The sequence below is a fragment of the Tubulanus polymorphus genome, chromosome 11 (genome assembly GCF_964204645.1).
Source record: "Tubulanus polymorphus chromosome 11, tnTubPoly1.2, whole genome shotgun sequence".
In the NCBI taxonomy this organism is placed as follows: Eukaryota; Metazoa; Nemertea; class Palaeonemertea; order Tubulaniformes; family Tubulanidae; genus Tubulanus; species Tubulanus polymorphus.
In genome coordinates this window covers 3,380,741-3,408,695 of record NC_134035.1, presented here as the reverse complement: position 1 = coordinate 3,408,695, position 27,955 = coordinate 3,380,741, and the positions used below count along the sequence as shown (strand labels likewise).

General features: G+C 41.1%; 6 protein-coding genes across 7 annotated transcripts; 4 read left to right on the top strand and 2 right to left on the bottom strand.

The window, feature by feature from the left end:
* Positions 1 to 278: 278 nt before the first annotated feature.
* Positions 279 to 10,159, bottom strand: LOC141913296 (cytosolic beta-glucosidase-like). Of its 2 annotated transcripts, none has more exons than XM_074804789.1 (8): positions 9,204 to 10,159; positions 6,710 to 6,843; positions 6,234 to 6,503; positions 4,702 to 4,891; positions 4,012 to 4,224; positions 3,114 to 3,261; positions 2,243 to 2,427; positions 279 to 1,281 (listed from the first exon to the last, which is right to left on the bottom strand). In XM_074804789.1, exons 1-8 carry the CDS (start codon positions 9,364 to 9,366, stop codon positions 938 to 940), a joined length of 1,647 nt encoding a protein of 548 aa, XP_074660890.1. In that variant the 5' UTR covers positions 9,367 to 10,159; the 3' UTR covers positions 279 to 937. The 2 variants fall into 2 exon arrangements, with proteins under 2 accessions (XP_074660890.1, XP_074660891.1); XM_074804790.1 differs by lacking the exon at positions 9,204 to 10,159 and adding an exon at positions 7,625 to 7,850.
* Positions 9,736 to 17,803, top strand: LOC141913295 (dynein axonemal assembly factor 1-like). Its single transcript, XM_074804788.1, has 12 exons — positions 9,736 to 9,769; positions 11,485 to 11,726; positions 12,121 to 12,288; positions 12,770 to 12,991; positions 13,387 to 13,553; positions 13,719 to 13,793; positions 14,216 to 14,366; positions 14,483 to 14,649; positions 15,470 to 15,608; positions 15,954 to 16,024; positions 16,171 to 16,248; positions 16,910 to 17,803. The coding sequence occupies exons 2-12, from the start codon at positions 11,486 to 11,488 to the stop codon at positions 17,291 to 17,293; spliced, it is 1,863 nt and encodes a 620-aa protein (XP_074660889.1). The 5' UTR covers positions 9,736 to 9,769; position 11,485; the 3' UTR covers positions 17,294 to 17,803.
* Positions 17,804 to 18,058: 255 nt separating this feature from the next.
* On the bottom strand, positions 18,059 to 19,257 carry LOC141913003 (small ribosomal subunit protein bS21m-like). Its single transcript, XM_074804442.1, has 2 exons — positions 19,083 to 19,257; positions 18,059 to 18,607 (listed from the first exon to the last, which is right to left on the bottom strand). Exons 1-2 carry the CDS (start codon positions 19,166 to 19,168, stop codon positions 18,430 to 18,432), a joined length of 264 nt encoding a protein of 87 aa, XP_074660543.1. The 5' UTR covers positions 19,169 to 19,257; the 3' UTR covers positions 18,059 to 18,429.
* Positions 19,258 to 19,626: 369 nt separating this feature from the next.
* On the top strand, positions 19,627 to 20,703 carry LOC141912909 (FMRFamide receptor-like). The gene has a single exon (XM_074804336.1). The coding sequence runs from the start codon at positions 19,627 to 19,629 to the stop codon at positions 20,701 to 20,703; it is 1,077 nt and encodes a 358-aa protein (XP_074660437.1).
* A 2,552-nt stretch (positions 20,704 to 23,255) lies between these two features.
* Positions 23,256 to 24,332, top strand: LOC141912907 (FMRFamide receptor-like). Its single transcript, XM_074804334.1, has one exon. It carries the CDS (start codon positions 23,256 to 23,258, stop codon positions 24,330 to 24,332), a length of 1,077 nt encoding a protein of 358 aa, XP_074660435.1.
* A 2,335-nt stretch (positions 24,333 to 26,667) lies between these two features.
* Positions 26,668 to 27,744, top strand: LOC141912904 (FMRFamide receptor-like). The gene has a single exon (XM_074804329.1). It carries the CDS (start codon positions 26,668 to 26,670, stop codon positions 27,742 to 27,744), a length of 1,077 nt encoding a protein of 358 aa, XP_074660430.1.
* The last annotated feature ends 211 nt before the right edge of the window (positions 27,745 to 27,955 follow it).

Below are 27,955 nucleotides of genomic sequence, written 5' to 3'. Positions count from 1 at the left end.
GAACGATTATACATTATCTACCAATGTCACAATTATCTGTTTATTTATTTACATTTAATTGATATTGACAAAATATTGATTATTATTTACAACCATTTAAAGCAGTTACACGATAAACTTCCAGACAGGCGATCAAATATTTACAAGAAAAATACAGTTCGTATGAACGCTGACCTCGCAAATACTCTTCAGACCAGCGGGGAAGCGTTTGCGTTGCAGTTAGTAGGATATGATTTATATCTGATAGGAAGAGATGACATGTTGATGTTATTTTTAACACACACACACACACATCATTACAACAGGATGTATTAACATCGATAGATCACTTATTATCTTAATTAGGATTTTATCGGTTAACAAACATTGAAAACAAGGGAAGACTGGCACGACGACTTGTTTACCAACAGTGTCGGTGTGCTTTGCGTATTTATATTAAAGCTTTAAAACCAACTGATCGTGAAGCTCACTAAACCGCAGTTCGGTTACTGACTATCATTCAAGCTCAGCCAAATATATCAAAGCAATTGTAATGTTTTGACTTTTTTAAAAATACCGTACATACATCTGAACAATCTGAACAATCCTCATGCGGAGACATCTAAGCAATCTGTAAATTTGTTAATTCTCCGAAATGAGAATCTGGGAAATTGAAAGCGGTGGCTGTGTAAAATTCATCGAGTTGACCGGGGCCCAGTACTTTTAGGAGCAATCTAACTGTGCACTTCAAACGTAGATCGACGAGCAGGGGTAGATTGAGGGGGACTTATGAGACCACTACATTGAATTATAGAATTGGTATAACTTCAGTACTGGAGTGCACCTAACCTTCTGTCTGAATTAATTAACTCCGTACGTAAAAATACAACGATCGCGCGCAAGTGATTTTTTGTTTCAAAAAAAAAATGACGACATGTTACTCGAATAGTCTGGGAATTTAATCAGTAGTTGCAGTCGCTTGAGTGATGTAGATCGATACTATTATACCGACAATAACCGCGCAGATCGGAAATAGATACGACGAGACATTCCGAGGGCCACTGCCGCCTACGTGTTCACTTGGGGGTTTCTCGGAGTCGTAGCGCGGCGATTGTTTGTCGCTGGCTCCCAGGAATTTGGCGTACCACCTCGCCGAGTCTCTCTTCACGCGTGGCCTCGCCGGGTCGGCGAAGTTGACTTTGTGCAGTCCGAACTTGTAGGCGTAGCCGTCGTCCCACTCGAGGTTATCCATCAGCGACCAGACGGTGTATCCGAACACGTCGCATTTAGACTCGACGATAGCTGAAATTGAATACGTAGATAGAAAATGTAAACATTACGATACATTCCTCTCGTATTTCATGCCTCCCTGCAATGATACAGCTTTTTAACGATACAGATTTCTTCCCGTTTACAGCAGTAGCGCCTACTAAACCTAGCTTATGAAAAAAAAAAAACCTAGCTTATGACTAACTCGGGGTTATGCAGCGAACCGCGCCTAATTCGGGAAAACCGGTGCCGTTAAAATTGGTCTAAGCTAGGCGAAGTTCCGAGTTGAGGATCGGAAAATACGTTTGCGAGTCAGAAAAATTGATTCAATTTTTGTCTCCGAGTTAGTCGAAAGCCCGAGTCGATGGCCACGTCCGAATATGGTTAGGTAAACTTTATATAGAACTGCCTTGAATTTGAGATAGAATTGGGGTTGAAAATGACGATCACCTATCTAAAATCATCTGAATTTAAATAGATAAAAAATTATTATAGCATATACGTAAATATGGCTTATTAAATCGCCTGATTATTTAGAGCTAATACGACAAAACTACGCAGCGGGAAAATATTATATTAGCTATTACACGAATCTAGAAAAAACGCTCAACGTTTAAACGTATGTCTAATTATCTGGAAAACTATCTACCGAATTATCAAGAAATTATTTACGATACGACGAAAACTATGCGGCGTAAAAACATATTAGCTAATTCACGAGTCTATAACAACTCGACGTTAGGCTAGAACAACGATACCTTGTTTCTCCTAATCGACAGGGTCGCTAAACTGCAATAAAATTTGTGATCGGTTCATTTATATAACTGCCGTATCTGTAATCGTTAGCTTGATCGCAATTTTAAAGTGATGTGCAGGGTAGATAGCCGGCCGGTTGGGTTAACTTTTAAAAGCTCTACAGAAACTAGAAACGAGGTATCAATTATTTTCAGCCTTAATGTGTTTTGTCAATTTGTATGCGCGTATGAAATATTACCAGCATAGATGGCGTTTATGTGGCGTTGAATGTAGTCAATTCTCGTCTGGTCGTTAACGGTGTCCGTAGTGTCGCCGTATCCGTTCTCCGTAACGACCACTCTCGGATGATCGTACGTCCTGTTAATCCAAGCGAGCAGTTTAGTCAGTCCCTCCGGCACGACTCTCAACCATTCGACGTTGCTCCTGCGAAAATTGAGAGATTGTGAAAGTCATTACCGAGGGAGAGAGAGGAGGGGAAGAGGGGGAGGGGAGAGAGAGGGGGGGAGATAGTGAGCATTAGACGGTTGATAGTCTCAATTAGGTTTGTTATCGTAGCAATTAACATATCCTTATATGTATATTATTGCGAATGATTGTTGTTTTGGCAAATTTTAGGGCAGATTAATTTTCGAATTAGGCCATACAAGCATGAGTTGGAAATATTGTTGAAAGCGTCGATACATTCAGGTATCATCTTTTTTTTAATCGAAAACGTCTGTATTCCAGAGAACTCGAAATCTTTATGGTCGTACGTGGGAGTCTCCGAAGGCTCCCCTCAGGGGTCGTCCCTGCAGGACTGGTATAGCATAGGATCATCGACATTGTAATGATTTACATGTGTCCTCTATGGCTATTAGGATATTAGTCGAACATATTACATATCTGACTCATCTTTTTATTTTTTTTTTGTGGGATTTTACTGTTCCAACGTGGTGGGCAACAGAGTGTTTCGTGAATATGGCAACTTGACAATTACTGCTACTTTCCTTTGCGAGAAGACGAATCAAATTGAATCAAAATTTAAGATGAAAAGAACGTGTATAGGCCTATGCGTAAAATAAACAATTAAATAACGAATAAGACTTGGAAACGAAAAAAAGAATCGTCACCTTTCCCATTTCGGGTCGAATTCGTGATCGACGCCCAAATCGCTCATATAACTGCTCGGCATCATCATATCGCCGCCGCGGTAAGATTCATCAGATTGAGACACGTATCTCGCCGAATAGTAATTGACGCCTAAAAAGTCGGTCGACCCTAAAACGATGAAAACACAGCGTTTAATTACCGATAATATATCATTATTATAGTTGGCGGAAAAAAAACCAACAACGACGAGTATTCTACGAATTGTGTTCTGCAGCTCGTGACAGAGCAGCAGGCGAACTGCATTCGTCGAAAAGTGATTCGTTCACTAAATTCGGTCTCTATAACTATTTAGAACTGGGACGATAATTATAAAATGACTATGAATCGTTTTCTAAGTCGATGGTTGGAAGAATGATCGGTCACTCTTTTGAGAGTCATTCACATCGTTACATTTCCGCTTATCCAAATCATTGAGATGATCTGGGGTTTAGCGCTCTGGTATGGTTGACGCGTTAAGGCAAAGTGTCATTAAAGCGTCGGTGCTAGACGTGATTCGTCGGTCGAAATGTTGCGGTAGAACTACAGGCGAAATAGATAATCGCTGATTAAACATGCGGCGTTGATATCTTAGCAAATTAGGCTAAAAATGATAACTTGTTTATTCTAATCGGCCGGGTCGTTTTGTAAACTGCAATGAAATCAGCGTAATCGGTTCATTTCTATAACTGCCGGGTCAGCTTTTGGTTAGCTTGATCATAATTTATCTTATTTAAAGTTATGTACAGGCCGGGCAGGTTTTAAGCTCATCAGAAATGAGAGAAACGAGGATTAGAAAAATTGGTTTCGGGTGCGAATATTGATTCGCCGATGAAAGTGGCCTAGTCTTGTCACGGGGGCTTTTGTTGGTTGAAATCGTACCGCGAACTTGCTGCGCCTCGTCTTCGGTGAAATACTGTTGTCTGTCCGCACTGATTCGAGATGTCATCTCTTGCGGGTATGACCCGTCGACGATCGGCCCGGCGAACATGCCGAACTCGAATTGTAGATTTCGTTCGGCCGCCAGTCTGTCCGCGGCGCTGTTCTCATCTTTCGGTTCGTACCAAAACGAATTCAACGATATTCCAACTTGGCCTACGAGGAAATGGAATTCGAATCTTGTGAATGCGATTGTTTATTTTTTTTTAGAAGAACCGTAGAAAAAAATCGGTAGCTAATTTTCGGTAAGGAGTTTTGAAACATTTCAGGATTAACCTTGGGATACACTGTAGTAATAACACGGTTCCTAAACGGATCGGGACAATCAGGGAATTTTTGCCGTTCTCGAAATCGAGGAAATATCGGGGAATTTGATTTTTTGGTGTCGTTCTTGCTGTCGATTGAGTGGCACGAGGAACCAATTGAGAAGAAACAGTCTCCACGTAGCCTATCTGATGATTTAATGGGGGGGGGGGGGATATTTGGTCAAGGGTCGGGGGTAATCAGATAGGTACACCCGTATCGTCTATCCGTAAGAACCTTGTATTAATGATATCAATGGGTGAATTTTAAAAGAGAATCGTTTCAAAAGGAATTGTATTTTCGAGAATAATGAAGTGAAAAATCGGTTACCTTTTTGCGCTTGGTTATATTTGCTGTTATAAGTACGGTAAGCCTTGGCGTGCGATAGTATCATGTTGTGAGCCACCTCGTACACTGCGTCGCCCTCGCCTTTGACGTTCGGCGCCATTTGTTTCGGCCCTTTTTCGTGGCCGAGGAACGCCACAACCCACGGCTCGTTCAGAGTGATCCACGTCGTCACCTGCCACACGAAAACGACGAAATTAAAAAAAAAAAAGATTTTGAGTATTTCGTATTTGAAAAAAAGAAAATCTACAATCATTTGCAGGCGCGGATACAGACTATCGCACATGCAGCACGTGCGGTAGTGGCAGTTCTCAAATGCCCTTGAAAAATTTTTGTTTTGGGAAAAAAGTAAAAAGGGCACACAATTTGTGCGCCATAAAAAATAATTGCCTTTCTGTACTAGGCCTAAAGCAAAATGTGAATGAAAATAAATTGCCCAAATCAAAAAAGGCAATCTAAGGCATTTTTCTCTACTCAAAAGGGCACCATTATAAAAGAGACATTATTGTTGCTCTATAAATTTAATCGAAAAAGGGCAAATTTCGCCAAAAATCTAAAAAGGCATAAGCAAATTGAATGTGAAGGCAAATTTAGTGGCATGATACCAATAAATGGCACTCAAACTCGCTCGCTGGACATTAATACTGGCCCGTTTCAAAGTTGGTGCCCTTTTTCCACTGTGCTGTCGTCACCGAATTACCCTGGATCCGCGCCTGATTTGAAACAACCCACTCAAAATTTGAAAGATCAAAAACGAAAGTTGTTAGCTGGAATCGAAATTCAAAAAGGCACACCTGACTATGGTATCTAAAGAGAGCACGGATCAAAATTTTTGCGTGTGAATTGCTACTGATTCGTATCCAGAGTGGTGAAAGCGCTCTCTAGGAGGCACGGGCCAAATTTGACTCGGACACAACGTTGTGGTTTCAAAATAATTGATTTTTATCATATAAAATTCGAATTGTGGGATTTATTCAACGATCTGTTCATGTTCTTTGTCCTTGCGTGTTTTGATTTAAGTCGTTATTCGATGACGCTTTTAAGACGCGCCTAACTAAACGCGATATCTAAATTTAATCCAGCCTTGAAAGTACTGTAATTATAGGCTCTGCTTATCGCGTTACTCGGAATAAATGTGATGCCGAATCGTCGTCGCTCGAACTGCCGCGGAGTTCACGCAGAATTCCTCGTCGAAAAAACTTCGGCCCCCTCCACGAGTGGTCTGACACAAGTGGAATGTACGTTCTAATTTCTGACAGATTTCATCAGCCGTTCGGAATACATGTATTTCGAAATCTGGGGAAATCCCATACGATAGAAATCGATTGCTGTATTTGCAGAATTGGGGAAATCCCGGTTTTTAACGATGTTGAATATTGTTGGATTTGCCCGGGGGTGGGGAGGGGGAACCCCGCCTTTCGCGATAGAAATTGTTGTCGCATTTGCTCAATCGGAGAATGGGGGAATCCCCTAGTTCACGATATCGGAATGTTGTTGTTGTACCGTGTTAAACAAACCTTGTCTCCAAATTTGCGGAAACATAAATCGGCATAATCGTTGAACCAGTCGATGATCTGTCGATTCTGCCAGCCGCCCTTGTCCTGCAGAGCTTGCGGCAGGTCCCAGTGGTACAGCGTCACGAACGGTTTGATATTCGCCTTCAGCAACTCGTCGATCAATTTCTGGTAATACTCGACGCCGGCATCGTTGACGCCGGCGTCGTTTTCGCCTACTCGACCGTCCGGTAGAATTCTCGGCCACGAGATCGAAAAACGATAGTGGTTCACCTGTAATAATACATCGACGATAAGCTTAAAGCAATATTTTTCTTAAAGAACGCCGTTTACTAATTTTTTTTTAAATTAAGTATAAAAATATCTTTAAATATCTTGAGAGCTACAGCTGTTTGCTATATGATTCATATTAGGGTCAGAAAAGTATTTCAACGAAATATCCGCGATCCAACGTCTGGGGCTACTGATAAATATCTTACGCCGAGTTCCCGTAGGAGTTTAACGTCCTCCTTGTATTTGTGATAGCTGTCGCAGGCGACGTCTCCGTTAACCCTCTTCTCGCCATTTGCGTCCAACTGGTGAGTATACGTGTCCCAAATACTTGGTCCCTTCCCTACAACGATAACGTGTTTCTTTATATCTTTTTTTCTCGTAAAAGTCTATTTAGACATAAATTTCACCATTTTGCGCAAAACAAAATACAATCGGTAGTCCGAACACCCGCTTACACGTAGTTTGAAAAACGGTCCGCTACTTCGAAAATGAAAAAAAAAGGAAAAATATCGAATTGCCACCTAAAAAGTATAAACTCATAAGTTTGTTCTCTGTATTTTGTTAATGTTTCTGGTGAGTTTTTTCGGCCCTATTTCAGGGGTGCACGTGCACCCCTCGCTGGACCAGACCCTAGAACCGCCTCTGTATGGTAACGTCTCTGATGATGGCCTTTAGAATTTAGCCGAAACGCTACTCCAAATATGTTCTCTTTTTCCTACAAGAATATTTCGTCTTTTGCCGAAATTATTGTTGGATTTCTTGCCAACGAATGAATAAATACAGGGCCCTGTGTAAAGAGTCTGAAAACATTACCTTACATTAACCGGTCATAACCTCTCGAATCTATCAAATTGTGTCAAATGTTTTGTCTAAGAATGTCGGTCGTCATCGATATTATCAATAGTCAAATAAACAGTTTATTTCCCGACCCCTATGTACATTTTGAATACCGATATTTCCCAGCGCTTTCAGAAAAGAAAAACAAAGTTTATAGGTAATATGCGCAGAATTGTTTATCCATTTAAAACATTGTTAGTAGAACGTTTCCTGCACTTATTCATTTCGTGGTGAACGGCTTGGATTGCAGCGTAAATATATACTATAGAAAATGCTTCGCTCACCGTCTTCGTCCCAGGCACCTTCTATTTGGTAGGATGCCGTCGCCGCCGCCCACAGGAAATCCGCTTCGAAATCCCCTCTCCCGATATCATCAGCGCTCGACATAATTCGAGCCGAGACGAAATCTACGGAATGAGTGCGTGGCGTATGATATATACTATTCCAGATGAGCTACTATGTACTAGGTATAGTACTGTATATTTTCCGCCTGTTGATATAAAACTGTGTGCTCGTACCTACTGAGCGCGGTGTGATAGTCGGGCGATCAATGTCAGTGTTAAATCTCAGGAGATATTGAAAAAATGCACATGGGACATGATTGCGTGGCGCTATATCTACGAGCGAGGAAAGCTATGACACGACAGGACGCTTTTATTTGTCCCGATCGAGTATCGGTTATTGTAATTCATTAAAAAAAACTGTCGTGAATAAGATTATCTACGGAGGACAAAATCTGCGTGAATTTAAATCGTCAAGTGCATTTTTTTGTGAAATATACTTGTAGTAGACTTTAGTGTGCCCGACTCGGAGATACCCGACTGGTAGAGACTGGATTTTGATCTAAGTATTTCAGTCTAAAGTTAATGGGCAAAACCCATAGTTGACGATATAACCACGGACTTAAAAACGAATCTCTAAATCGTTTTAGAGTCCATGATTTAACAGTTAATTCTGACAGTCTAAACTTCATCATCAAAGGAAACGAAAAAATTGGTTATTTTCGTTTTTCAAGAGTCTCTGGTGATGAGGTTTTGCCCATTGAATCGGAGATAACCGTTTAACTGAGATGTTGAAATATTTTTTGTGACAATTACGTTAAATATAACCTCTAATCACTCAATTTGGACGAATTTTCACGGTCGCAAAGGTCCGCAACTTGAGCGGAGTCTACTGTATTTCATTTTACGTGTGATTTATTCATTTTTAGAGACATGTTTACATTGTGAGTGACTTTCAGTCTAAAGCACCGTGTACTTGAGATAAATGACGCTGATACAATACGGTAGAATCCAACTGAACACAAAGCAGAAAAAGAATGCGTATTGCTGAAGATGACTACATACACGCACATGTATTTTACGGAAACCTTTCGGACTTGTTTACTGGACATGTTAAACTCGGTCTGGAATATATATATATTGCTCCAAATAGATTGATTAATAAGTCAGCAGTAACCTGTGTCTGTGATTCAGTAATCACGATCGGATATTTTCACAAACCACATACGTATGTATAAAAGATATGAGCCTGTCCGATTATCAAAGCTTACCACCGACGATTAGGTAACTGAGACCCTGACCGACGATATCTTAAACATTTTTTGTCACCCAGTCGTTGTCAATTGCACCATAGCATTTCTATTCACTGATCTCCTACGCGATATCGGGGTCATCCATATTTTAGTGCGAGTTGCTTTGAAAGGTTTTTTTTTGGAGCATTCATCTCTTCCATCTATGCTTCAATAGCGGTGGTTATCAATTCCCACTTAAAACACGTGCGTTATGAAAATGATATGTACGAACAAGTCCTCGGAAGAAATAGATAACAAAACCCGCAAATACTACAAAGAGTTATACATACCGCTGACATTCCAAGCACCCTCTATTTGGAAAGCCGAACTGGCCGTAACCCAGAGAAATCCATTCGGAAAGTCTTTCTTCGTCGCATTTTTTACACCACGAACCGAATTCAATACGAAAAACAAACCCGCAACGCTTAGTAAACTCCTGTATATCCGTTCCATTGTAGCTAATTGTGTGTTACGCGTATTTTTCGCTGTTTATAATTGACACGTTGTTTATAGTCGAACGACGGGGTAAAAATCTTCGAAACATAGTGGCAGCGTAGCTACTGTTCCACTGCGGTTGGTTGCTCGCTTTCTAATGACACCAAAAACCCGGGTGATAACCGACCGTTTAGAGAGTGGCGTACGTGATAATAATTACTGTCTGGGGTTTCCCTCTGATCGCTCTCACGTGAGTTGCGGCGAATTTAACTGGAGCAACAATGTGATAAAAAGTTCTCTCGTCTGGTTTAGTTTAGAGAGAGAGAGGTCGTGCCGGGCCGATTAGTCACCGGGTCTCCTAGAAATCCACAGTCAATGGGTTTCAGCACGAAGTGGCGCGGTTAGTAGGTACCGGTGACGGGTAAGAGGATGAACTAACTCCCGATGCTACTGATCAATGTAGGCTACCCGCATAGATTTTCGATCCTTTTTTATGGCGTTATTCCTAAAATTTAGTTAATTAACATCGACCTTGGATTCTGATTACTCCAAGCTACCCGCATAGATTTTCGATCCTTTTTTATGGCGTTATTCCTAAGATTTAGTTAATTAACATCGACCTTTTGGATTCTGATTACTCCAAGCATCGACCGAGGCTCGAGATTTTCAATTTTCGTCAGCAGATTTTCAGTCTGTATATATAAACATCGCAGATTGTCTGGAAAAAGTCCCCGGCTGATCCGGTTTGCACCGAATTTTTGAACACGTGTACATAGTGTTAGCCTACCTGATCCCGCGGCACCGACCTCGAGACTGAAGATTGCGGAAATATATCTTCCGAGTACCTCGGAAGATAAGCCTATATCGACTCTGTACATTATCTAATTCCGCCACGGCGCTGAAGTGGTTTTAAATATCGGGGTTACTTGAGATTTACGACGATGGAATTCTGTTTGTGAGTTACGACGAATTTCCACTTATGAGAATACGTCGAGATTAGGTCCGAAGAACTGTATCTGACCCGTAATGTGATCGAGATTTAAAAACGTTTGTACGACCTACAAGTCTCAACAGATAATTGCTCGTTAGTACGACAAACGCCGGGTGTTCTGCTGCTAGAACATTGGGATTTATTACGTTGAAATTTTCATTAACGCCGATTTTCCGCTTGAAGCATTCTTTTGTTTCAGCATTTCCAATGTGGGGGATCACGACGATAAGTATTTCGCACAATATCGAAAGAAACTGGAAACAGTTGAAGTTGAAGAAAATTCTGGTACAGTTAACACTACTAAGTTATCAGTGTTTTCCGGGGCAAGCTAAATGTTTTTATTGGCTGTTTTTTTCATCAGCACTTATTAGCGGTCCAGGTTAGTTCGTATCATCATAGAATTCTGTATCATGTAATCTTTTGCTCCAAGATGTAGTAGAAGTTCACTGTGGCAGCACAGTAAGTCAACGCCGTGCGATGGCAGCACCTACTGATAGACAAGCTTGCAAAGCGTCCCCGGATAGCGAGTGCCATGCCACGAATGGCGGCGTCTATTCGGAGCAGTCTGCAATGCGACCCTGGAGAGTGAGTACCGCACCGCGGCAGCACGTTCCGGACATACTTTCATAGCTCGGTTGTCAAGATAAACAACCTGGGGAATTTTTCGTGGAATATTCGAGAATTCTGTTATTATCACGACTAGCCGCCTGTTCTAAACGTCCACGTACACCCAGATGCAAGTAAGTAATACGCGTAAAGTAGAATTTTAAGAATATTATCAGTTTCTCAGCAGTCTTAGTCTTCTGGTCTGGATGCCGTCAAATTAGAGGACCGCTGGCGCTGGCACTATCCCGTTCTCCCTATGCCTATGGCTGTTCCCCTGCAAATATGGATGGGATTATTTTTACCAGTCTAGACAGTCTCTGGGCCTGGGGCAAGAACCCAGCCTACTTACAAGTCTGAGCAGACTGAGTAAGTTATAGGAGACCACCTTCCCAGTCTGGGCAGAAATCTCCATATTTTGGTAGGAAACCACTTTCCCAGGTTCCTTATGCGTAAGAGACCTCTACCAGTCTACTAATACCTCTATGTGCAAGTTAGTTTTGAAAAGCAATTTCATTATTTTCTATTTTCTTAATTTACAGAATGCCTCTAATCGAAGAAATCATTGATACGCCGGAAATTAAGACCCCTAAAAACGGTAATGTTGACGACCAGAATAACGATACGTCCGCGAATCTAGCGAAGAAATCTTCACCGACCGACGACGACCATGATGAACCGATCAAATCTACCGATGATTCCGCGTCGATTTTGAAAGAGCAAAATTTAAACAAAGAAAATGTCAACGACAACGATAAAATAGTGACCCCTGCTGGCAGCGGTGGTAAGCATGTTTTAATTGAATCACGTTAACCTGGTTCCTTTAATTACAAGTTGAATTATTTCATGAGTTTACTAAGGGTCGCTCAAAACTGCAGAATTGGGTAAAAAGCTGCGTTGATGTAGGCCTAGTACACTAAAGTCCTGCCCTGTGGCATGGTGGATTAGGTGTTTGACTCACATCTGAATGGTTGAGGGTTCGAATCCTAGTGAAACCATGCATTCAGGCAGGACACATATCAGTGCCGGTCGACTCACTGATTTAACAACTAAAGTCTGTACCTGACAAAAATCTTCAGCATGTTGAAGTTGGCCAGTAATAGGTAGAACTAGAACTAGAATTAGAACTAGAACAAGCTATTCTCAAAGAGTTGCTATAATTAATCATTTTTATTCAGACGGTAATGACGAAAATAGCGATCCCAGCGCCGATGAGAAGAAAGACGCGACGAAAGAGAAAAACAACTGGCCGCGATTGACGAAAGCGTTTCTGAAGCAACACTGTAAAGACAACAAATTGTATATAACCCCCGAATTAAACGATGTACTCTATTTACATTATAAAGGTTTGTTTATGTTTGTTCTGGGTTTAACCAGTTTAAAGACCTTTCGAAGAATTGGTTTTAAGACCTTTTTGAATTTTGGATTTTCAATAGCTAGTTAGTTGTCAGACCGGACTGCAGTTTAGTCAGAAATTGGACTGCAGTTTAGTCAGAAATTGGACTGCAATTTAGTCATAGATCCCTCGGACTGCAATTAAGTCAGTTATGGGACCGACTGCAGTTTAGTCAGTCACTGGTCTTTGATTTAGTCCGTAACTGGATTGTCTAGTCAGTAACTGGACTGCGATTAAGTCACTAACTAGATTGCGGTTTAAATTCACTATTCAGCATTATTTGTTTGAGACATAGGGCTTAAAAACTAACGGCCTAGTCCAGTTACTCTTCAGATAATACTCCAACTGGTACGCACTTCTATCAGATACTCCAGGTAGGCGTACTCACTTCTATCATCCATTATTCTCATTTCATTCATTCATTCATACAGGAATCTACTACATTGAAAATCTCGAAGAATACACTGGTTTGAAGTGTCTGTGGCTCGAATGCAACGGAATCAAAAAGATCGAAAACCTCGACAATCAGCCGAACTTGCGGTGTTTATACATACAGAAAAACCTGCTGACGAAAATCGAAAATCTCGAGCCTCTGCCGCTGTTGAATCAGCTGAATCTGAGCAACAACGCGATAAAAAAGATCGAAAATCTATGTGAGTAGCTTGCATTGATCAGTAGCGTTAGCAGTTTTTTCATCACTTTCAGAGTAATGTGCCGTAGTAGACTCCTCCTTACTCACTACCAGTCGGCTTGGTAAAAATCCCCTCAAGTAAATGAATATAAGAAACACTTTCTCTGAAAGATTTTCAATTTCTCTGATTTTCATTTCGGTATCAGGGCCCAGTTTCACAAAAAGTTATAAGCCTAATCGGTTAAGTTTGAATTGCTGCATTCGTCGAAGATATGAAGTTACCAATAGCGATTACATCAAACATTTGAGTTAAATTTTTTTGCAAAACTGGGCCCTGGTTAAACCAATGCTACCTAGTAAGACCCTGAATCTAGCGTATTTGTCATCAGATCGGTGAAGTTTTATTTCTCGTTACAGCGTGTTTACCGCAACTGGAGAATCTACAAATCGCGCACAATAAATTGGAGACCGTCGAAGATATCGAACATCTCGCCGATTGTCACAGTATCAGCGTGATTGATCTATCGCACAACAAACTCTCCGATCCGGCGATCGTCGACGTTTTAGAGAAAATGACAAATCTGGTAATTTCTAATTTATATCAACAGTAGACTCTGTTCTAAATTCTCTTTGGACCATCTCTCTGACGTTGAATAATGGAGTCTGCTGTATTTGCCAGTTGTCGCTATCGTTATGTTCATTTGAAGAAACATGTTTCATTCATAATCTGCGATAATTATTTTTTCCAGAGAGTTTTGAATTTGATGGGTAACAGCGTAATCAAGAGCATTTCGAACTACAGAAAGATATTGACCGTACGCCTGGTGAGTACGTTTAACGTTGAATAGAAAATCATGAACATAATACACTGTCAAATTGAGCAACACCTCGCATTTGATGATTTAACAATTTGACAGTTTCGACTGAAGTTTGGACTGAACTAGATTTTTTTTATACATATCCTTCATTCATTTGCTTAGAAACTCGTCCATATTCTTAGGAACTTTTTGATTTTCATTTCTCTGACGATGAAGTTTAGTCAAAATTTAGATTAGAAAATCGTGAACATAATAATACACTGTCGATTTGAGCAAAATCAAAAAATTTCGAAACTTGGACAACAAATGTTTTCATCATCAACTGTGGTTTTGTTCATAAATTACTGAATACTGAGATCAGTCTGTCAGTCATAAAGCACTGTATTGAACTTCTCCTAATTATTGACTTGTTTCGATTTTCTTGACAGAAAAATTTGACGTATCTCGACGATCGTCCGGTGTTTCCGAAAGATCGCGCGTGCGCGGAAGCCTGGTCGACCGGCGGACGCGAAGCGGAGAAAGCCGAACGTGAATTGTGGGTTAATAGAGAACGCAAACGCATTCAAGACAGCGTCGACGGTATGTGAGAGTGTTATAGATTTATAGGGAAATGTACAGTACAGTAATGCCTCGAGACCTTTAATTTGTGGCGGTGAAGAATTCATCATTGACTATAGTGTCTTCCTCGTTTACAGCGTTGTCGAAGGTCAGAAAAAATGCCGAAGCGCGTCGACAAGAACAAAAACTGAGAGAGGAGGCGATAAAAGAAGGTCGAAATCCGGACGATATTAAAGTTGATCCGGAGACCGTCGATTGGTTGTACGGAACGAAAGAGGCAGCAGATCAAGCACAACTTGAACAGGTTAGTGTCCAGAGCACCCTCTCAGACAATCTGCTGTCCACCCTGCACCCTCTCAGACAATCTGCTGTCCACCCTGCACCCTCTCAGACAATCTGCTGTCCACCCTGCACCCTCTCAGACAATCTGCTGTCTGTACCATGCACCCTCTTAGACAATCTGCTGTCTGTACCATGCACCCTCTCAGACAATCTGCTGTCTGTACCATGCACCCTCTCAGACAATCTGCTGTCTGTACCATGCACCCTCTCAGACAATCTGCTGTCTGTACCATGCACCCTCTCAGACAATCTGCTGTCTGTACCCTGCACCCCTTCAGATAATCTGCTGTCCACCCTGCACCCTCTCAGACAATCTGCTGTCTGTACCATGCACCCTCTCAGACAATCTGCTGTCTGTACCATGCACCCTTTCAGACAATCTGCTGTCCACCCTGCACCCTCTCAGACAATCTGCTGTCTGTACCATGCACCCTCTCAGACAATCTGCTGTCTGTACCCTCTCAGACAATCTGCTGTCTGTACCCTGCACTCTATTTGCTCTCAGACAATTTGCTCTCTCTGTATTCTGCACCCTCTCTGACGGTCAACAGACTTTTGCCATTGACATAAAATTGATTGTCAAAACAACACCAGGGGCCGGTTGCTCAAAGGTTGTTTAATTTTAACCAGTCGTTAGTCTTAACGACTGGTTAAAATTAAACAACCTTTGAGCAACCGGCCCCAGCCTCGGACTTGAGACATTTCTATCTGAAAATGAATTGATTCTTTACCTTGCACTGCTGACATTACATCACTAATCTTAGAAAATTAAAATATTTTAGGAGAGCGACGAATCTAGTACTAAGTTAGTTATTGAAGAAATAAAAGAAAGCATTCCGGACGTAGACATTCCGTTTATCAAACCAAAGTCAAAAGAAGATGATGCTGGGATTTTTTCCGGAAAAACATGTGGATCAGTGGGTATGTATTCGTTACACAGTTCCAATGTGCTAGGTTAAACTTCGAGTCTTAAGTTTATGCGGTAAAACATTAAAAACGAACTACTGTTATCTAAATCAAACTCTGGGTAGGCCCTAAAGAATATATATTACTGAAGACTTTTGCCTTACTGCGCACCAGTCTCCACCGCTCTCAAATCAGTGAATTTTACTAAAACATATTTGGATAATCACCTATTTCGCTGACTTTCAACTCAGTGGAATGTTTACAGTCACAACACTGCCGGCACGTTGCAGTTAACCGTACAACTGGATATGGCTTCCATTTGGGAAAAATACGAATTCATAATTTTCGATTTATTTGCAGATAAGAACAGCGTGGAGAGTTTACGTATTGAAAATGTTGCGGCGAAATCACGTAGCAAAAATATGTTAGACGTAAGTAGATACGTCGAATATGAATAAATCAAGTACAAGGAATTGGCCGTTATACTTACATGATATTGAAATCTTGCCTGTACGTGCTTCACAAACTGAAATGGTCAATCTAAGATATTTGATCAGTAAATGACGGTGTATTTCAGGATCTGCCGGATTTAGAAGATGTCGATGTGGAAAGTGAATATAAAGCCGAAATGATCATCACTCCGACCAAACAAAAGGTAGACGCATAGTTTTAACTCGGTGCTGGTAGTTCACAGTTGAGAATGAATGTATTTATGAAATATACAGTAGACTGCGCTTACTCGGTAAACCACTCAAGTCCTTGGAGAATCTTAGTAAAATTAATCTAAAAAAAACCTTGTAATTCCCGACTCAAGTCAACTGTCATTTCTCCTATAAACATAGTTTTAACTCAGTAGTGGTGGTGCACAGTTGAGAGTAAATGTATTTATGAAATATACAGTAGACTGCGCTTTACTCGGTAAACCACTCAAGTCCTTGGAGAATCTTGGTTAGTAAAATTAATCTAAAAAGCCTTGTAATCCCCGACTCAAGTCAACTCTCATCTCCCGTATATAAATGGAACCGGATTCTGTTGAAGTGGGATTTAACTGAATTCGTGAAACGTAATCGCTACATTAAGAGCTCAAATTATTGCTTTAACTCAAACCCAGATCTTGCTCCGTTGCGCAATGGAATATCAAAATGTCAATTTCAAATTCGAATGGGGGACGGGGATAGCTGTTATCCCACCATACAGCGCGACAAGTACTCATAATTAGTTGATCATTAAATTATAAAAGTTCATTCTTCCCCGCTGAAAAAGAAACGATCCGAGACAAAAAATAGACTAAACGGTGTTTATTGTTTTCGTCGCAGGAATCGTACAGACCGGTAATCGAAGTGTTAGACGACGATGATGACTCGAGCGAGGAAGACGACGAGGACGCCAGCGACAAATCGTCGAAGATCCTCGTCGAGGACGTTTCGAGTCCGAAACCCGAAATCCGGGAGGACACGTCGAGCGCGAAGCAGAAAGTCGCGAACGCGGGTTCGAAAAAAGAAGGAATCAAAGTATCGAAGCAGTTGATCGAAGAAGTTAAAGATGGCCGCCGCAATGACGATGTCGTCAGTTCGTTAGGAAACGCAGCGGCGTTAAGCGAACTAATTAACGGCGATACAGTCGTTAAAACCGACGTAGACGCCGCCGTCGATTTAAAGAAAGAGCTAATTATCGACGACGAATTCGAAAGTTTAGATTGAAACTATTTAGTTTCATCTGGAAACTCGGAAATCGGTTACCAGGTGGCGTGACGAACAGTGGGTCTTACTTCGTTCATTTTCAATTTTGAATTGGATTTCCATTCCCCGCCTCAAAATATTATCATACGTGTTGCCGAAAAAGATATTTTCATTGATAATTGGTTTGATATTTAAAAAGTTGATTAGATTTTTTATCGAAGTGAGAAGATCCTAAGAGATTAGATTTGATTTGAGATCTATGAAGATTCTCACTTGCCACAAGTGGAGGAATCCTCGGCTGTGGAAGGTTCCCCGTTATGAAAGTACCGATCTGATTAGAATTTCAGTTCTGAAGGTTACGTGTACGAAGAGTGTCTAATGCAACTGCGGTCAATCAGTTAAACCGTCCTACTTCTCTCTTCAGAGAATAACTGTCAATTTTAGAATTGATTTTTAATACGTTTTTTTTTAAAGATAATTAAAATCTATTTATACGAATTATATACATGTATATATATGTATTTTTGATTAGAAGAGAATTCTAAAATGTGTTCATTTCTAAATTTCTTTGTTCTTGCGTTCGACAATCCGTATCGGGCCAATTAGTAAGCGAGTACCGAGTAAGCAGCAGGGTCCAGTTCCACAGTTCGGAGTTAAGATTTGACTCTGGGTTAAAACATTGAAAATGAACTAACTTCAACTCAGAGCTGTGGAACTGGGTCCTGCAGGAGTCTATTGTAGAAGATAGGAAAACAAGTACGAGAAAAACAACAAATAGAGACGAAATTCAAAACGTTCGAAAATTTAATGAAATGACTACAAAATATACACAATTCGCAAAACACAATAATCTACACTCGATCTACGTTTAACCCTTTCAGTGCGGTGTACGAATCAGTGATGGATTTTGCTAGTACAGCGCACTGCGGTATATTGATTTAATTAGTAATTACTAATTATCTCTGTTGAAAGATGGCAGCACCTGTCAAACATAGTGAAATATTAGTAACTAACGATACACCGCACCAGGGTGTAGACGCACTATAGTGCTATTCCCGTTATTCATCACACTTTTTTCAGAATTTTCAAATTATCTTCAGCACTATAGGGTATTAATTAGCCAGCATTGAAAGGGTTAATAGTTAAAGAAAGCGCGGTCACCGCAGCCACGGATTAGTGCGATTTTTACGCATCAGGAATTGTATTTTATCGTCCATGTGTTGGTTGTAAATCCGTTTTTGACGTTCGTACATCACGCGTCGCCTCATCTGACACGGCTTCTCGTAGTACATATTCCGGCGCGCCGCCTCGATAATACCGTCATTGCGCAACACTCTGAAACGACGAAAAAAACAAACGTCTCTTTAACATCATATCGGTTAGGACTTTTACTAGACATACGAACGTCTTACCAAAATCTATAATACTACTCAACCCCACAGGAGCCTGATGCAAAAAGTTTTTAACCCCAGTATCCTAAGTACTATCTATAAAAAGACATAAATGAGATGACGCGAACAATTGTCTCGCTTAATACAAAATACCGTCATCACTACAAAATGGTAGAGATAGTAGGTGTCAGCACCATCAATGCAACTGAAGTTGTATCCCTGTAGTCTGGTACAGCCGTCATTCCCCAAACGACGACCCGTAACGACTGGTATTCAGACTAAGGTATCCCTAATCTCTAGTCATCTAATGCAGCTGTACTGATAGGCCTACCGACACCGGACAGAGGAGACTGACTGTCTGTAGGCCTGACCGACGACGACACGGCGGGAGTAAAACAGTCAATCCATCCATGTATTACCTGTCCAAAGCTCGATACGCCACTTCAATATCGTTATTCTTCACCAGAACGGTTCGAGCAAAGAATCCTAAATGACTTCTAACCATGATTCAAATCGGGTTGTCAGATTTTTGCAAATTATTTTAAAACTTCATAGATTCCGCTAGCGATTTTTTAGAACCCGGAAGTCGTAGATTATTCATTTCATGACGGATGGCTCCGATAATATCCACATTCAGGTATTAATGATGAATAGATAGCGGGTGGCTCCGATCATATTCGGAATAGGTTTAGTCCTCGAGCTTTTCTTTTTCTGCTGTGCTTTGTTTAGTACCAGATCATCGACCTCGACACTAATATTATCAAGCCGCATATTCCTGCATGCTGGAATACACACCAGGGTTTTCAGAGAGACTGAAACAATTCTACTATTCAGTCTCGTTGAAAAGAGAACGCAATGCAAGCAACCATAGAACTCGGAATAGTTCTATGAAGCAACGAAGCGTTCGTACTTACTACGAGTAATCACGGGTATCGTGGTATGTGACATGCAGTGTCTATCGGCATGAATTATAGTGCGACGACCACAGTAGCTGAAACTACGCCAGACTGTAATCGACCGTACGTTTTTAAAAACGTGCTTCTCGTCAGCGTAAAACTAGCGGGCGCTCTACCGATCAGCATCGTCGGTATCATTTTGAATACGTTCAGTATTTTCATCATACGTCGCCAGTCGTCTGATCACATCTCGTTGTACCTGTTACGCTGTCTCGCGCTGGCCGATATACTCTTCCTTATTTTCAACACGATTCAGGAACCGTTGCGTTTCGTCGTGTCCTGGTTCACGCAAGGAACTCACATGTTTTGGATTCCGTACCTGAGCTGGGGCGTGCGACCGTGGATCTATAAAACGGCTTGGATTCCGCGATATTCGGCGCAGGTGAAGCGCAACTGGATAACCGTGCTGTTAGTTTTAGAACGATGCGTATCTTTAACTTTTCCATTTTTCGCAAGATCTCACATTACAAAATACAGAATACAAATCATTGTTTGTTGCATGCTTGCTGGCTTTGGTTTATTATACTCGCCTTTCGTTATCGGCACAAGCATAAACATTTCGTTCTTTGACGCTTGTAACAATGTTCACATAACGGGCATCGGTATAGCTAAAGGGAAACGATCGGGCTTCTTCCGTGCTTTCATATGGATTAACCGATCCATCGCTACATTAATTAAGGAATTATTGCCGGCAATTTTACTAATGATTTTCAATTGCTACCTGATATGGATTCTTCGTAAACTGAAGGCGAAAAGAAAAGAAATGACTGGCGAAAGAAATATATCGCGTCTCGACGTGAAAGCTATCAAAATTGCTATAGCTATAGTCGTTCTATTTGTCGTCTGCGAAATACCGCCATCTTATCGATCTATCTATGAATTCCTAGCCCGTTTTATAAACCTTCCAAAAATTCAGCCCTACGGCGACGCGGTATACATCACTCAAATGATGTTCGACAACCTTTTACCAACTTTGAACTCGTCGGTAAATTTCTTTATCTACTACGTGGCCAACGATCATTTTAGAGCTACCGCTAAAGAGCTGATTCTGAAATGTCGCTTTTGCCGACGAAAGGCGGAATGAAGGCGTGGCTATGATTGCTTGACTCGTATCAAACCCGGATTGAAATATACGACTGACCACTAAACAACTCGCTATTCGACACCAGTATTTGTCAGTAATACTATCAAAATTCCCAGCCTTTATAGCGGAATCCTAAACGCAGATTCGTAAGTGAATTGAACGAGGTTGACGAGGGCGAATTGGAACCACTATGATCCTCAAACTGTCCATCCTACCAGATGAGGTACTTGAATGAATATATTTTATTTTGCAAAATAAATCGTTACATAATTACAGGATCACAGAATGGAATTATAATTCGCACATACCATACATACACATACAAACATACATACATATAAATATTATACATAAGGCTAAAAAAATTGATACCTTGTTTCTCCGCTCTGCTGAGCTTAAATGTTGACCCGGCCGGCCGCCTATCTACCCTATACATTACTTTTTTTTAAATCGTGATCAATTTCACCATAACAGACCCGGCCGCTATAGAAATGAACTGTTTATAAATTTTATCATATTTAACAAAAATGACCCGGCCGCTGCGGAGAAACAAGGTATCATATTTGTTTAGCCTAAAAGATTTAACAATATAAAGTGCGAGGAGTAAGGAGAAGCTAAAGCTTATACGGGTCCTTATCCCTCTAGACGCTCGTGCTTGAAATGCATAATTATTATCTCGTACGATGATGAGTGATCGAAAATAAAATATGAAAATCTAAATCATTCGATTCTTTCAAAGAAATGCATTGGAAAATGTGGTGTGGAAATAAACTGAATTTCACATGTTGCCTCTCCCTGGATGTAGTATTACTTCACTAACTATGATCGTAGTGGATCTGTGTGCTGGCCACAAATGCACACAGATCACAGTACCCACAGCTTTGATATAACCATCCTATTATCTAGTTTCTCCCAGCACAGCACATCCTCCCCGGCAGGGATTCGAACCTGATGGCATCGAGATTGCCACGGTACTCGTGTCGTGGCTGAGTGTAGCGATGTCATCAGGTTCGAATCCCTGCCGTGGGAGGATGCTCCCAGTACCAACACGCGCATGCACACAAACACACACCGTGCAATCACACAAAAAGCAAGAAAAGGGGAAAGGAATGAACAGAAGGAAAAAAGGCGTGATCGCAGATCTAATAATTAGAAAGAATGTGAGTTTTAATACCATTTGATAATGACTTAGCTGTCTTTAAAGACTTAATTTTATTCGGCAATTCGTTCCAAAGTTTCGCCCCTTTTTGGACTTTTATTGGTGTGCATCTTGATTTAGAAATTATAGCAAATTTCAAATTTAACTGGCAGATCTTTTATTTGGCCGACGTGCAGAATGTCTTAGATAATCGTTTCGGAATTTGTGGAGAAATAGCTGAAATCTGGGGGAAGGGGATCATTAAGTTGTGGAAAAAAAACGAAGTTTAGCAATTGGAAGTTAATTTTAGAATTCCATACTTTTTGAAATTCGGTGAAGTGTGTGCCAGCCCGTTACACTTAACACTAGTATGGCATAATCTCATTTGCCATCCACGTTTGAACATAATACAATCCGCGTTTAGATAAACTCAGATAAATCTTTTTGGCTCATAGATCATTTTGAGGGGCGGCAAATTCGGCATCCGTTTCATTTGAAAACAATCTCAGGAATTTTTCAGGCTGAAATTTTGAGAAGCCTTTGAAATGAAGCAGCTAGATTTTTTTCTTGGCCACTCATTAAATCCGTCATTCACGGCGTGCAAAACTACTGTGTTCTATCCGTGGCGCGCCAGTTTTTTTTGGTAAAACAAAATTGCGTAACCCTGTAGTCAGGTACAGCCGTCATTCCCCAAACGACGACCCGTAACGACTGGTGTTCAGAATAAGGTATCCCTAATCTCTAACTTGACTATAACACTATTATTTAATACAGCTGTACTGATAGGCCTACAGACACCGGATAGAGGAGACTGACTGTCTGTAGGCCTGACCGACGACGACAGGTCAGGAGGACAATCCATCCATCAATGTTGTCCAAAGCTCGATACGCCAGTTCAATATCGTTATTCTTCACCAGAACGGTTCGAGCAAAGAATCCTAAATGACTTCAAACCATGATTCAAATCGGGTAGTCAGATTTTTGCAAATCATAGATTATTCATTTCATGACGGATGGCTCCGATAATATCCACATTCAGGTATCAACGATGAATAGATAGTGGGTGGCTCCGATCATATTCGGAATAGGTTTAGTCCTCGAGCTTTTCTTTTTCTGAGCTTTTGTTTAGTACCAGATCATCGACCTCGACACTAATATCATCAAGCCGCATATTCCTGCATGCTGGAATACACACCAGGGTTTTCAGAGAGACTGAAACAATTCTACTATTCAGTCTCGTTGAAAAGAGAACGCGATGCAAGCAACCATAGAACTCGGAATATTACTATGAAGCAACGAAGCGTTCGTACTTACTACGAGTAATCACGGGTTTGCTCGTAGATAATTTCAACTTGTAACTATCGATGTCAGAACCGCCAGTATTCGTGGTATGTGACGTGTAGTGTTTATCAGCATGAATTATAGTGCGACGACCACAGTAGCTGAAACTACGCCAGACTGTAATCGACCGTACGTTTTTAAAAACGTGCTTCTCGTCAGTGTAAAGCTAGCAGGCACTCTACCAATCAGCATCGTCGGCATCATTCTGAATACGTTCAGCATTTTCATCATACGTCGCCAGTCGTCTGATCACATCTCGTTGTACCTGTTACGCTGTCTCGCGCTGGCCGATATACTATTCCTTGTGTTCAACACGATTCAGGAACCGTTGCGTTTCGTCGTGTCCTGGTTCACGCAAGGAACTCACATGTTTTGGATTCCGTACCTGAGTTGGGGCGTGCGACCGTGGATCTATAAAACGGCTTGGGTTCCGCGATATTCGGCGCAGGTGACGCGCAACTGGATAACCGTGCTGTTAGTTTTAGAACGATGTGTATCTTTAACTTTTCCATTTTTCGCCAGATCTCACATTACAAAACACAGAATAAAAATCATTGTTTGTTGTATGCTTGCTGGCTTTGGTATATTATACTTGCCTTTCGTTATCGGCACAAACGTAAACACTTGGTTCTTTGACGCTTGTAACAATGTTCGCGTAATGGGTATCGGTTCAGCTAAAGGGAAAAGATCGGGCTTCTACCGTGCTTTCCAATGGATTGACCAGTTCTTCAGTGTATTAATCAGAGAAATGTTGCCGGCAATTTTACTAATGATTTTCAATTGCTACCTGATATGGATTCTTCGTAAACTGACGGCGAAAAGAAAAGAAATGACTGGCGAAAGAAATATATCGCGTCTCGACGTGAAAGCTATCAAAATTGCTATAGCTATAGTCGTTCTATTTGTCGTCTGCGAAATACCGCCATCTTATCGATCTATCTATGAATTCCTAGCCCGTTTTATAAATCTTCCAGAAATTTGGCACTCCGGCGACGCGGTATACATCACTCAAATGATGTTCGACAACCTTTTACCAACTTTGAACTCGTCGGTAAATTTCTTTATCTACTACGTGGCCAACGATCATTTTAGAGCTACCGCTAAAGTGCTGATTCTGAAATGTCGCTTTTGCCGACGAAAGGCGAAATGAAGGCGTGGCTATGATTGCTTGACTCGTATCAAACCCGGATTGAAATATACGACTGACCACTAAACAACTCACTATTCGACACCAGTATTTGTCGGTAATACTATGAAAATTCCCAGCCTTTATAGCAGAATCCTAAACGCAGATTCGTAAGTTAATTGAACGAGTTTGACGAGGGCGAATTACAACGAAAATGATCCTCAAACTGTCCATCCTACCAGATGAGGTACTTGAATGAATATATTTTATTTTGCGAAATAAATCGTTACATAATTACAGGATCACAGAATGAAATTACAATTCGCACATACCGTACATACACATACAAACATACATACATATAAATATATACATAAAAGATTTAACAATATAAAGTGCGAGGAGTTAGGAGAAGCTAAAGCTTATACGGGTCCTTATCCCTCTAGACGCTCGTGCTTGAAATGCATAATCATTATCTCGTACGATTATGAGTGATCGAAAATAAAATATGAAATCTAAATCATTCGATTCTTTCAAAGAAATGCATTGGAAAATGTGGTGTGGAAATAAACTGAATTTCACATGTTGCCTCTCCCTGGACGTAGTATTACTTCACTAACCATGATCGTTGTGGATCTGTGTGCTGACCACAAATGCACACAGATCACAGTACCCACAGCTTTGATATAACCATCCTATTATCTAGTTTCTCCCAGCACAGCACATCCTCCCCGGCAGAGATTCGAACCTGATGGCATCGCTACATTCAGCCACGGTACTCGTGCCGTGGCTGAATGTAGCGATGTCATCAGGTTCGAATCCCTGCAGTGGGAGGATGCTCCCAGTACCAACACGCGCATACACACAAACACACACCGTGCAACCACACAAAAAAAGCAAGAAAAGGGGAAAGGAATGAACAAAAGGAAAAAAGGCGTGCACGCAGATCTAATAATTAGAAAGAATGTGAGTTTTGATACCATTTGAGAATGACTTAGCTGTTCTTAAAGGTTTGATTTTATTCGGCAATTCGTTCCAAAGTTTCGCCCCTTTTGGGCTTTTATTGGTGTGCATCTTGATTTAGAAATTATAGCAAATTTCAAATTTAACTGGCAGATCTTTTATTTGGCCAACGTGCAGAATGTCTTAGATAATCGTTTCGGAATTTGTGAAGAAATAGCTGAAATCTGGGGGAACGAGATCATTAAGTTGTGAAAAAAGCGAAGTTTAGCAAATGGAAATTAATTTTAGAATTCAATACTTTTTGAAATTCGGTGAAGTGTGTGCCAGCCCGTTACACATAACACTAGTATGGCATAATCTCATTTGCCATCCACGTTTGAACATAATACAATCCGCGTTTAGATAAACTCAGATAAATCTTTTTGGCTCATAGATCATTTTGAGGGGCGGCAAATTCGGCATCCGTTTCATTTGAAAACAATCTCAGGAATTTTTCAGGCTGACATTTTGAGAAGCCTCTGAAATGAAGCAGCTAGATTTTTTTCTTGGCCACTCATTAAATCCGTCATTTTGATGTGTTCACGGCGTGCAAAACTACTGTGTTCTATCCGTGGCGCGCCAGTTTTTTTTTTTGGTAAAACAAAATTGCGTATCCATGTAGTCAGGTACAGCCGTCATTCCCCAAACGACGACCCGTAACGACTGGTGTTCAGACTAAGGTATCCCTAATCTCTAACTTGACTATAACACTATTATTTAATGCAGCTGTACTGATAGGCCTACACACACCGGACAGAGGAGACTGACTGTCTGGCCTGACCGACGACGACAGGTCAGGAGGACAATCCATCCATCAATGTTGTCCAAAGCTCGATACGCCAGTTCAATATCGTTATTCTTCACCAGAACGGTTCGAGCAAAGAATCCTAAATGACTTCTAACCATGATTCAAATCGGGTTGTCAGATTTTTGCAAATCATAGATTATTCATTTCATGACGGATGGTTCCGATAATATCCACATTCAGGGATCAATGATGAATAGATAGTGGGTGGTTCCAATCATGTTTGGAATAGGTTTAGTCCTCGAGCTTTTCTTTTTCTGAGCTTTTTTTAGTATCAGATCATCGACCTCGACACTAATATCATCAAGCCGCATATTCCTGCATGCTGGAATACACACCAGGGTTTTCAGAGGGACTGAAACAATTCTACTATTCAGTCTCGTTGAGAACGCAATGCAAGCAACCATAGAACTCGGAATAGTTCTATGAAGCAACGAAGCGTTCGTACTTACTACGAGTAATCACGGGATTGCTCGTAGGTAACTTTAACTTGTAACTATCGATGTCAGAACCGCCAGTATTCGTGGTATGTGACATGTAGTGTCTATCGGCATGAATTATAGTGCGACGACCACAGTAGCTGAAACTACGCCAGACTGTAATCGACCGTACGTTTTTAAAAACGTGCTTCTCGTCAGCGTAAAGCTAGCAGGCACTCTACCGATCAGCATCGTCGGTATCATTCTGAATACGTTCAGTATTTTCATCATACGTCGCCAGTCGTCTGATCACATCTCGTTGTACCTGTTACGCTGTCTCGCGCTGGCCGATATACTCTTCCTTATTTTCAACACGATTCAGGAACCGTTGCGTTTCGTCGTGTCCTGGTTCACGCAAGGAACTCACATGTTTTGGATTCCGTACCTGAGCTGGGGCGTGCGACCGTGGATCTATAAAACGGCTTGGATTCCGCGATATTCGGCGCAGGTGACGCGCAACTGGATAACCGTGCTGTTAGTTTTAGAACGATGTGTATCTTTAACTTTTCCATTTTTCGCCAGATCTCACATTACAAAATACAGAATACAAATCATTGTTTGTTGTATGCTTGCTGGCTTTGGTTTATTATACTCGCCTTTCGTTATCGGCACAAGCATAAACATTTCGTTCTTTGACGCTTGTAACAATGTTCACATAACGGGCATCGGTCCAGCTAAAGGGAAACGATCGGGCTTCTTCCGTGCTTTCATATGGATTAACCGATCCATCGCTACATTAATTAAGGAATTATTGCCGGCAATTTTACTAATGATTTTCAATTGCTACCTGATATGGATTCTTCGTAAACTGACGGCGAAAAGAAAAGAAATGACTGGCGAAAGAAATATATCGCGTCTCGACGTGAAAGCTATCAAAATTGCTATAGCTATAGTCGTTCTATTTGTCGTCTGCGAAATACCGCCATCTTATCGATCTATCTATGAATTCCTAGCCCGTTTTATAAACCTTCCAAAAATTCAGCCCTACGGCGACGCGGTATACATCACTCAAATGATGTTCGACAACCTTTTACCAACTTTGAACTCGTCGGTAAATTTCTTTATCTATTACGTGGCCAACGATCATTTTAGAGCTACCGCTAAAGAGCTGATTCTGAAATGTCGCTTTTGCCGACGAAAGGCGGAATGAAGGCGTGGCTATGATTGCTTGACTCGTATCAAACCCGGATTGAAATATACGACTGACCACTAAACAACTCGCTATTCGACACCAGTATTTGTCAGTAATACTATCAAAATTCCCAGCCTTTATAGCGGAATCCTAAACGCAGATTCGTAAGTGAATTGAACGAGGTTGACGAGGGCGAATTGGAACCACTATGATCCTCAAACTGTCCATC